The following is a 12,437-nucleotide window of genomic DNA, read 5'->3' as shown; positions in this document are numbered from 1 at the left end:
CAACACCCGGGCGCCCGTGAGGTGGGTCTCCTGGAGAATACAAATGTGCGGGTGGTGTTTCTGCAAAAAAGAGAACACCAGAGAACGCTTAAACTTAGAGTTCAAGCCCCGCACATTCCACGTGACCAACCTCAGGGGGGCCATAGCATCAGGAGGAGAACAGAGACTAGGGGAGACTGTCCAGCAGAGACAATCCCCCCCAATAGATCCAGGTTACACACTAGAGAAGTCAACCCGGCCCCACACATATGGAGCACAGACCAGCAAAACATATAAGTGCACAGAGAAACATAGATAGACCTTGGTGGCAAATGAAACATAAGGCATTTAAATACATCCCATAACAGAAACTTCCCCAACACACCCCAACCCCCCTCCCCCCACCCCGCAGCACCCCAAAAACGTGGGTGAGCCTGAGACCCCAAACCAAACATGACTAGTGTCAAATGGGGGACACTATACCAACAGGGCGCCTGGCAGAAACAGTCAAACATACTAGGAGCGCCGAGCACGCTGCCTATATAAGAAAAGTAAAAAAGTGAAAAAGAAAAAAGGAGGGATATACCCGCCCTCTGCAGAGACTGAACTGAGGGCACCCGACCAAGGAAAAAATAAAAGGAGGTTATCCATCCAGGGGGAGATGACCGTCCCAGCAGCAGTTCAACTCAGGGGAGAAGAAGAGAAGTTAGTAACCGAGTCCGTGGCCATATAAACCGAGGGATAAACAGGTGGGCCATAGATATTAACAGGGGGGAACACAGGTCCATGGGAAGCGCAGTCACTATAAAATTGAGAGAAGACAGGGGGGAAATGAAAAACAGTCCACCTGAGAAAGTCCATGCAGGCCTCAGGACTCACAGCAGCAAGGCAGGAGTAGTATACACACAACATCCCAGACCCATCCGGGCCAGTACCTGAAGAGTCCTCACAGGTGTTCCACAAGTTAGCGACGGGGCAAAGATTCCAGCCAGGTGGAGGCCTCCTCCGGGGAAGTGAAGAAGCGAAGGGATTCACCATCCTGCACCCGAAGCCTGGCCGGGAACAGCATACTGTACTTGAGCCCTCTTTGCCGCAGGGCCAGCTTGACGTGGTCAAAGGATTTGCGCAGTTTTTGCGTCTCCACGGAAAAATCTGGGAAGATCATCAACCTGGCCCCTTCCAACCGCAGAGCGTCCTGTTTCCTACTCTCCCTCAACACCGTATCTCGGTCCCGAAAGTTCAGCAGCCGAAGGATAAAGGTGCGCGGGGGTGCCCCAGGTGGCCCCCTGCGAGCGGGCATCCGATGCGCCCGTTCCACCGCAAAGTACGGAGAGAATGCGGCCTGCGGGAGCAGGTCACGGAGAAGGCGCTCCGCAAAGTCAGCAGGATTAGGGTCTTCAGCCCCCTCCGGGAGGCCCAGGATCCTCAAGTTATTGCGGCGATTACGATTTTCAGAATCCTCTGCCCGAAACTCCAAAGCCTTTACCTTTACACGGAGGGTATGCAGGGAAGCCGCATGGTCTCTCAGGGTATCCTCCGCATCCCCCACCCTGCGCTCCACCTCAGTGAGCCTGGTGCGGAACTTGTCCATGTCCCGCCGGATCAACCCGATGTCCAACTGCACAGTCTCTATCTTTGATGTCAGGGTGGACTGACAGGTGGAGATAGCCTGCATGAGAGCTTGGAAGTTGTCCTGCTCCCGGACGGCCGGATCCACATCCTCTGTCTGGGTAGCCATATTGGCGGGTGCACGAGGCACGGCCTTGGCGCCGGCAGGAGCAGCAGGGCCCGATGCGGACGAACGGGGCGCCGAGGACGGTCTGCCCCTGGTCATATCAGTGCAGGCAAGGCACCCGAACCCTCCGGTGTGGCAGAGGGCGGCAGGGCAGCAGTTAGACAGGATTAGTATAGGCAGGTCAGCGGAGCTCCCTTCCTAGACGTCCGCTCCGGTCGCCATCTTGGACACGCCCCCGAAAAATATACTTTGATCTTGCCAGAAGGGCAGTGTCTTTGTTCCTCTGACATTCCTGATTTTCATATTTCTTATTGATTGGAATTAGGTCCTGCATTGATGGGTATTTGCTTAAAAAAAGATTTTGCATTGCCATACAAGCCGATGGTAATGCAAAGTCTGCCAGAAGCAGGTCAAATGCCATTTTAGAAGAAGGCCAACTGCAGGTCAAATGCACCTGTCGAATTCTGTAATCTCTAAGAAGTATCCCATACTGATGTCAGACTAATGCCATCAACACAAACCCAAAGCCCATCGACACAGGCCTTTAAAACCGATTGGTTAGCAAACTAGACAGGTAACTAGCATTTTCAAGAGGAGATCAACAATAGAGTCCCCATGTTTTCCTCGTGACAGGTTTACTTTACATACACAACTTATATTGTACACAAAATGCAAAACTTCCTATATTATCTTGGTATATAACCTTTAAAAAGAACAGAATGGTATATGCCTGCCATGAGATTGAGTGATCATTGTCAATTTCTACAGGGTTGTGCATTTGGCCTGCCTCCAGTGATAAAATGAAAAAATAATGATTTCAGACTCATTGTTAACGTAGTTATTAGTACGGGATGGAAGCAAGAGCTTATGGCATACGTAAGCTACAGTATATAGCTACAATATAATACAAGTACACAGATCAGTATGGAGAAGTGTAAGCAAGCGTTTCCTGACCAAGTGAGAAAATATTTCTAACGTTTAACTTTACTGTTTTATTAATGCCCAGTAGAGCATAAAGTAATGTTTGCTTAGCAGTGTCAAAAAAAAAAAAAACCTTATTGTAGGTATCCAGGTATTTTTTACAATTAAATCATTGTAAAAAATGTGCTACTGAACTGGCTGAACTTGTGATGCAGCACTTACTGGTTGACGTAAAATCCTCTGTTGGATGAAGTGATATTAATATGATGGTCTTCCATCGTTACCACGGTCAAATACATCAAGTCCCCATGCATTCTGCGATTGCCTGGAGGGGGATTCCAGCCACTCATAATCAAAGATTTAAGACACTGTGGAGGCTGAAGTATAAAACAAAAATAGTTGAAGGAAACAGGGTTACTAAGATGGGATGTTACAACACTGAGTGTGAGAAAGTGAAAAGAATAAGGTGGAATTTACTTTATACCTTGAATAATATCATTTATTGCCTCATCTTGCATGCCATTTCCATCATAAGTAAAATCCCCACAAACACTTCAAAGGACCAGTAATTAGTAAGAATCTGAATTTGCTCCTAAAGTTGAGCAAAACCTTTCAATATTCACCTCCCCTCCAGCGATGAGATGTCCTCAAGCTTTGTTGCCAACACTTCTCTCCAGCTTCTTCTGGACTCGGGGTCTTCAGCCATCTTGATTGGAGGGCAAGGATGCTATAACTTCAGCACATGCTCACAGGAGTTCACTCATCCCAGCATTAAGGCATGCTAAAAATGTATATTGAGTTGTTCATGTGCAGCACAGTGTAAATTTGAAAGCGTCTTGCAAGAAAAAAGGTAAAACCCTTTATTTCAGAAGACACTGACCCTTTCCCCGCTGACCTTTTTCCAGTTGATAACTGACACTCCCTGAATGCTAAAATGAGAGTAAAAATGGGATTTTTGACTTACTGTAAAATCCATTTTTCTGATGTGCATTGACGGACACAACTCCTTAAGATTCTTGACCAGTAGTTTTACTACCCCCTACAGGAGGACACTAGGCAGGGAAAAGAACTAGACTACACCTATTGGCAGTCTCAGGAGGTATCCTCCCCCTCTCTACTATAGGTACTCAATTTTGTTGCAAGCAGTGTCAGTGTTATCTTTGTGGACCACCAAAATAAGGGGTGCGACAAGATAACACCGCCAATTCCGACACCCTGCGCACAGAAGTGATCCCCACCAAAAATGCCACCTTCTAGGACATTGTAAGCAGGGTATTTCCCAAAATAGTTCAGATCCCAAGGCGGTAAAGGAGACCGCACTGGTGGAGTCAAATGTCGAACCCCCTGAATAAAGGTACGCACCAAGGAGTGTGTGGCCAGGGGTTGTTGAAATTAGACCACCAAGGCTGAGACCTGGCCCTTGATGGTACTCAAGGCCAACTTCTGCCCAACCCCCTGTTGAAGAAAGGTAAAGACCTGAGCCACCGAGAAAGAGCTAGGGTGAAACCCAATCGACTTACACCACGAAATGTACGCTTTCCACTTATGAAAGCGTACATTTCGTGGTGTAAGAGGTAGAGGTAGACTTCCTATCTTTCAGCAGTGTCAGCTTCACCGACCCAGGCAAACCTATCCTTCAGCACCTGGCTTTCAACAGCCAAGCCGTCAAAGCCAGCGACTGTAAAGCAGGATGGAAGATTGGCCCTTGGGACAACAGATCTTCCCTGAGAGGCAGTCTCCAAAGAACGTCTACGACCACCCACACCAGGTCGGAGTACCAAGACCAGCGAGGCCAGTCCGGGGCCACTAGAATGACCAGAATTCCTTCTGCGGTAATCCTACATAAGAGCCTCAGCAGAAGCTTGACAGGGGGGGGAAGGTGTAGATCAGACGATACTGGCCCCACCTAGCGCGTCGGTGGAATCTGCCAGAGGATCCCATGACCATGCCACAAACCGCTGAATGTCCTGTTGACCTGAGTCGCCAACGGATCCACCTTGGGGGTGCCCCATCGGTGACATATCTGATGAAATATGTCTGAGTGAAGGGACCACTCTAGTGCAATACCATAAAATATTTATTGACAAATTTTAAAAACACATCATGCAGTCTACTCACAAGAGTACGCTAGGTGCCATGGCTCTGAGGAGGAGAGTTCTCCCTCGAAACACGTTAGCTTTCCTGTCATTATTAAGCATCACGGTCCCGTGGTCTCTGGACAGCTGAAAGAACTCTCTCTTTTTCACTTGCACCTAGCGTACTCTTGTGAGTAGATTGCATGATGTGTCTTTAAAATTTGTCAATAAATATTTTATGGTATTGCAGTAGGTCGGTGCGCCCTTCTCTTGTTTTTTGCTTTCAGTTTGTGTGGATACCCATCATCCTGAGAGGGCAGCAAGACTTTGGATGCTAACGATATAACCAATGCCTCTTTGGCCTACATGCATCATTTGAGCGCAGGGGACATCTACTTGTCTTTCTGTTATCTTTTTGAAGGGACCACTCCCCTTGGTCCAACACCTGCCGACTGAGATAATCCGCCTGCCAGTACTCACCATACAGGGAACTAGGCAGGCTCTGCTTCAGACAGAACACCTCGCCATCGAAATGGGGGGCTGTCGGCCAGGATAAACGTTGTGACACAGGCCGAGGCACGGTCACATGGGACCTTGAGCACAAGCTATATTATAAGCTATATAATAAATGTCACTGCTCTCCAATGGTACATTTTGTGCACAATTTTCAACTTGCTCACCATCTGATATCCTATTTGTTTTGGAAAAAAGCATCAGCCAGTCATACAAGACATGGATTACATGGAGAGGCAAGTTGATGAAAGAAAGACCTTGGTCCATCTAAACATTAAAGGAAGCCTTCTAGTATTTGATGTCCAAGGTTATGAGTAATCTACTTATCATATAATGTTATCTTAAGCTAAATGTCTTGTTTTGCAACATTGTGGCATATTTTCCACTCACTTTTTCCCCTTTGTGAGCATGACAGAGACAGGAGCATAATGCCTGGTACACATGATGAGATTATTGGACGAATGATCGTGTTTGTTTGTTTTTGCATGCTAATCTAATATCAAAAAAGTTACGAAAATCCTTGTACGACAGAATAAAAATTCAGAAGTGATGTAATGTGTTGTAGTGTATTTGTATTGTATTTTGAAATGACAACTGTACTGATAAACAAAAATCATCTGATCTGGTACCATACGATTAAAATTTTTGTGCTTGTCCAATCGGAAAATATCCGATGAACTGTCGTGATTGGCTCTCGAAAGCTCTGTACCAACGATCAGATTATCGTACGATTGCTTCAAAATCGGTATTTTTCATACAATTTTTTGATCGTGTGTACGGGCCCAAAGTCTCATGTGACAAAAGGCTTGGTTGAGAGAATGTAGCGCCTTTTTTATGTGAAGGTATGGCTCCACATCAGGGTTAAAGACTGGAGACTCTTGTTGTGTGTGCTGACAAGCTGTGTAGAGTCAGCCAGGGATACTACACCGAGTAAATTTGTCAAATCTTTTAAATTTACTGGGCAAAGTCTCCCAAAACTAAACTGCCATAACATTGACTTGCTGAACTGCATGTGGAGCAGTAGGATGTGCCTTAGCTAGGAAGCTAAAGTGTCCATTTATATGCACCTGAGTGGGAAACATACAATAGAGGGGGGAGTTCATAAAGAGTGTCGTAGACAATGTTTAGAATTATTTTGCACCTCCTCAACTGTTGGTGTTTGTGACAGATTCATGCAGCTGTTGGGAACAGGTGCATGAATCTGTCTTAGTTGGTGGCGGCATACTGGGCACTCTGTCGTCAGTGGAACTCTGCATCAGTGAATTCCCGTGCTGGCCACTGCTGAAGAGTTTAGCTGTAGGGTAGGTGCAGCTTGATGGGGAACTAAAGGACTAGTTCCCGATCAGGTTCACCTTGCTTTTGATTGTCAACCCATGGCTGAGGGTGGATTCCATAGCTGCGGCTCCTCTCATCCAGAATCGTATCGCATGGTGGTTCACACCTATGCGATCCAATTCATGTCCGAATGTCAGATGGCATTGCGATATGTGAACTGATCTGGGGGGTGTCGTTAACTTTGAATTGACACCCCCAGCGATTCACATATGGCAGTGTGAACTACCTGTGCTGGGAATGCGATGTGGGAACCCGCAGTAGATTTGCAGGGTTCCCGCATCGCATAACTGTGAACCGGAACTAACTTTTTATAAATATTTTGCGGCCATAGCAGCAGGTTCACAAAGTGGGGGTGGTAAGATCACCACCATAAGATAATGTTCATTTTGTCAACTAAATTAACACTATTTTAGTCAACTAAAATATGACTAAAACTAAAATAATTCAGATGACTAAAATACGACTAAAACTAAAATGGCATGTTAGTCAAAAGACTAGGACTAAAACTAAATCAAAATTTGATGTCAAAATTAACACTGCACCACCACATAAGAAAAAGGGAGGGGGACATTCACTAAGCTGCTGAAAAAAGGCCACATTTTGCGGTAAACCACTGCGTTATTTGAACTGACAATATTTTTTAATTTTTGCTATAAAACCTATCCAATAAAAAAAAAATGTAATTTACTTATGAATTTTGCAATTCAGTGTAAAGTGGGCACCCGTTAGTATACAGAGTGCACTCTGATAATTATCTAGTACAGACATAGTATTCTAAGGAGTTATTAATGGTGAAGTTATTCTTTAAGTACTGTCAACCTTAATTTGTGGTCACTGTCTGTTACATAAAACATAGTGTAAGTATTATAAGGTGTTAATCCTCTAGCATATATATATATATGTGAGGATTGTATCTGTGATCCTGAGTGCTGAACCCTACTTAACCGCCTTAGCGGTAATCCCGAGCGTGACTCGGGGTTGATTTTTCATTGCAGGAGCGGTAACCCCGAGTCACGCTCGGGGTGGATTGCAGAGAGCGCAGCGGAGCTTCTCTTACCTTATCCTGGCGATCCAGCGATGATCTCTCATTGCTGCGACCGCCAGCCGAGAGTCCCGCCGCTCCTCCGTCCTCCGTCGGTACGATCACTTCCTAGTTCCGTTCCCTGCAGCAGCAATGCTGCATGGGAGCGGAACTAGGGAGGGAAATTCAAAAAAAAAAAAAAAAAAAAAAAAAAAAAAAAAAACGTTGCACAAAACACACTTTATATTATATTATATATATATATATATATATATATATATATATATATGCATATATATATATAAAATTATATTATTGATTCAATTATAATTCATGCGTTATATATTATATATATATATATATATACACACACACACACACACACACACATATCTATATATAATATATAATGCATGAATTATAATCTAATCAATAATATAATTTTATTATATATATTATATATTAAATAATAAAATAATATTATTGATTCGATTATAATTCATGCGTTTGTGTTTCAAATTTATCACATCTGGGATGTCTACTAGAGTCTTGTTTTGGTCAGGTTTAAGTCAGTAATTACTAAGAATTATAGGCCTATAATACATAACGCCAAATTTCCATGAAAAGAATTGTACCGCTTTTGGTATGTAATTCCAGACAGAATCATACCGCCAGGGAGGTTAAGTTCCAGGTTGGGGATTCAGGATCTATATTTGCATTGATGTTCTTAATTAATTGGTCCATTGACCGTGTTTGTGCATTTTACTGAATTCAAGTCAAAGATCAGTATATTTGATTCTTTATTGCATATTTCCTGTGGTCTTGATTATTTACCATGACAGAACCAATAGTGTCAGGTGGGTTGGAGATCGTTCAGGGTCAACAAAGTGAGGAGGATATGTCTGCATTAAGCCACTCCCCTGGGAGTAGGGCTACATATATATTTGGTTATTCTGCATGCGCTGTGATTTATGATTTGATAAGGAGAACAATTACCTGTTTGCAAAATATTTTAACAAACTATGAAAAAGTTTATTTTTTCAAAATTATTTATTCGTTTATTAAGCAAAAAATAAAAAATCCAGTGGTGATTAAATACCACCAAAAGAAAGCTCTATTTGTGTTAAGAAAATGATAAAATATTCATTTGGGTACAGTGTTGCATGACCGCGCAATTGTCATTCAAATTGTGACAGCGCTGAAAGCTGAAAATTGGCCTGGGCAGGAAGGGGGTGAAAGTGCCCAGTAGGCAAGCGGTTAAAGGAATCTATGCAAAATAAAATGCAAGCTTGACCTTGTTGGCTCAGCATTTATAAAACTTTTCTAATTCTCGAATCTCTCACTAAATATTATTGAATGATCTGCTCTGATTATTATCTCATTGTCGAATGATACAATGACACATAAACACAAGAGATAATGATTAACCACTTAAGCCCCGGAAGATTTTACCCCCTTCCTGACCAGGGCCTATTTTGCGATTCGGCACTGCGTGATTTTAATGGACAATTGCGCGGTCGTGCGACGCTGTACCCAAATGAAATTGACGTCCTTTTTTTCCCACAAACAGAGCTTTCTTTTGGTGGTATTTGACCACCTGTGCGATTTTTTGATCATGCGCTATAAACAAAAAAAGAGCGACAATTTTGCAAAAATAACAATATTTTTCACATTTTTTTTATATGAAATTCCCCCCAAAAAATGTAAAAAATCTAAATTTTTTAACATTCTAGGCCAATTTATTTACTGCTACATATGTTTGGTAAAAAAAAAAAAAAAATTGCAAAAAGCGTATTTTGATTGGTTTGCGCAAAAGTTATTGCGTTAACTAAGGGAAAGATTTTTGTCATTTTTATTGTTTTTTTTTAACGAGTAATGGCGGCGATCTGCGATTTGTTTTGTTGGACTGTGACATTTCATCGGACAGATCGGAACCTTGACTGACATTTTTGACACTTTTGGGGGTACCAGTGACATTACTACAGTAATCAGTGCTATACATATGCACTGTTACTGTAAAAAAGACACTGGGAGGGAAGGGGTTAACTTTATTGGAGAGGTTAAGTGTGTCCGTAGGGGCGTGCTTCTAACTGTGATTGGATGTGGCTGTATTGTAACAGCACAGATCAACGGTCCTACATAGCAGGATCGTATGATCTGTGCTTTTACACAGGGAAGAATGACAGGCGGCTTTGTTTACATTAGCAGCCTGCCTTTCTCCCTCTCCACCCGACGATCGCGAGTGACCGGCGGACATCGGGTCCGCCGGTCACACGCGCGGGCTGCTTAGGGAATGAGCGGGGGCGGGAGCGCGCCTCCGGCGGTGCACGCTCGCCCCCTATTGGCTCCCAGGCTAATGACGTACCAGTACGTCACTTTGCCTGGGAGGGGCTGACCGCCGCCGTATATAGTCGGGCGGCGGTCGGCAAGTGGTTAAGATGGCTTCGTAGACAGGTTTAACTTTCTCACCTTATTGTCTGAATGAATAGGTTGAAGTGGTTGCAGGGGACGCTCTGTACTTCCAGGAAATATATATTCTGGAGGAGAACAATCTATTTGATCCAGCCCTTGTTCTGAGGAAGAACGTTTTTTCTTCTTGACATTGTTTTCATGGGGGGAAAAATCTGGAAAGGAGGACAAATATCACCATCTGTAGTCACATGGGCACCAAAATGTTTCTTTCTATAATGACCTGGTTGCATTAACACTTTATTTCCCCTTGGTTTGTACAGCCATATACAGTAGATGTTTATGACAACGATACATCCAAAACATTTGTATAAAGATACTTAAATTTTGAAGTACGGTAATCTGACAAATTATAATTTCAATTTACATACATACATATATATATACATATATATCATCCACTTTACCAACCGTTCAGTGTCCTCCACCCCTCTCTGCCAATCCCTTCACTGGCTTCCATCCAACAAATAAAATTCAAAGTACTAACAATAGTTTACAATACCATTCACAACTCTGCCCCCAGCTACATCACTAAGCTGATCTCAAAATATCAACCAAGCCACTCTCTTTGGTCCTCCCAAGACCTCCTGCTCTCTAGCTCCCTTGTCAAATCCTCCTATGCTCGCCTCCAGGATTTCTCCAGAGCTTCTCCCATCCTTTGGAACTCTCTACCCCAATCTGTCCGACTGTCCCCTAATCTTTCCATCTTTAGACGATCCCTGAAAACCCATTCTCTTTAAAGAAGCCTATCCAGCTACTAACTAATAACACTGTTTCACTTTCTCCATCAGCTCATCCCCCACAGCTATTACTTTTTGTATCACTTGACCCTCCCTATCAGATTGTAAGCTCTAACAAGCAGGGCCCTCTGATTCCTTTTGTACCAAATTGTATTGTACCTGTAATGTCTGCCTTCATTTGTTTAAGCGCTGTGCAAACTGTTGGCGCTATATAATTCCTGTATAATAATAATGTATAATAATGTAAAAAAATAAAAATATTAAAATAATATAAGTACTATGTCACTGCAGTAAAAGCCCTTTTGCACACAGGAAATACTTTTAAGAGATCATTCTTGTTCATGTTTTACCTCCAATATCACCCTCAGAAATGTTGCTCAGGAAGGACATTGAGCTACAATCTATTCCATTGTAGGCATCTGTGAGTTCCAAGCTTTTCAGTAAATCTCGGAAATGGCGAATGTGAATTCGAGCTTCTCTGATGGTGTATGGTTCTATAAAAACACAAGCAAGCCATTACTCTGGATATCTTGTTGGTTGATGTAGCATACCTTAACAAAGCACAGGTTCCGAAACAAGTAAATACCTTTATGGGTCTACTATACCAACTGATGGGCAGAGAGGTGATCTGCTGTATTGAGGCCTCCATCATTTCCCTGTGCTCCTACCCCTTCCCCCTCCCCCACAGTAAATAAGCAAAGGGTAATAATAGAAAATGACCACTCTGTTAACCACTTGCCGACCGCTGGATGACTATTTACTGCGGCAGTCAGCCCCGTACAGGCAAAGTGACGTAGTACTACGTTGCTCGCCTGATAGCCTCTAGCGAGCGAGCGCGCGCCACCGGAGGCGCGCTCCCGCCGCTGTTCGTTCCCTAACATGTCCGCGCGTGTGACCGGTGGACCCGATGTCCACCAGTCACTTGTGATCTCCCCGTGGAGAGGGAGAAAGGCAGGCGGCTAATGTAAACAAAGCCGCCTGTCATTCTCCCTGGTGTAACTGCACAGATCATACGATCCTGCTATGTAGGATCGTATGTCTGTGGTTACATCACCAGCCACACCCCTTTACAGTAAGAAGCACGCCTCTAGGGACACACTTAACCCCTGCATCACCAATAAAGTTAACCCCCTTCCCTGCCAGTGTCATTTTTACAGTAACAGTGCATATGAATAGCACTGATTACTGCAGTAATGTCACTGGTCCCCCCAAAAGTGTCAAAAATGTCAGTCAAGGGTCCGATCTGTCATCTGCAATGTCGCAGTCCCACAAAAAAAAAAAAAAAAAAAAAAAAAAAAAAAAAAAAAAATCGCAGATCGCCGCCATTACTCGTTAAAAAAAAACACCAAAAATGACAGAAATCTTTCCCTTAGTTAGTAAACGCAATAACTTTTGCGCAAACCAATCAAAATATGCTTATTGCGATTTTTTTTACCAAACATATGTAGCAGAAAACAAATTGGCCTAAAATGTTAAAACATTTTGATTTTTACATTTTTTTGGGGGGGAATTTCATATAAAAAAAATTTGAAAATATTGTTATTTTTTCAAAATGATCGCTCTTTTCTTGTTTATAGCGCAAAAATTAAAAATCACACAGGTGATCAAATACCACCAAAAGAAAGCTCTGTTTGTGGGAAAAAAAGGGC

The 12,437-nt window shown here is 43.3% G+C and overlaps 1 protein-coding gene across 1 annotated transcript in view; it reads right to left on the bottom strand.

Moving 5' to 3' along the window:
* The window catches only part of LOC309544973 (clustered mitochondria protein homolog), a 125,372-nt gene that overhangs the window by 85,565 nt on the left and 27,370 nt on the right, over positions 1-12,437 (bottom strand). Inside the window, exons 4-6 of the mRNA XM_082244000.1 lie at positions 11,139-11,282; positions 10,049-10,203; positions 2,858-3,012 (exon numbers count right to left, since the gene is read on the bottom strand). Coding sequence (XP_082100126.1) covers positions 2,858-3,012; positions 10,049-10,203; positions 11,139-11,282 — 454 coding nt within the window. The remainder of the gene's footprint in view (positions 1-2,857; positions 3,013-10,048; positions 10,204-11,138; positions 11,283-12,437) is intronic.

The sequence above is a fragment of the Pelophylax lessonae genome, assembly GCF_965119305.1.
Source record: "Pelophylax lessonae genome assembly, chromosome: 1".
NCBI lineage: Eukaryota > Metazoa > Chordata > Amphibia > Anura > Ranidae > Pelophylax > Pelophylax lessonae.
This window is presented reverse-complemented; position numbering and strand designations above follow the sequence as displayed.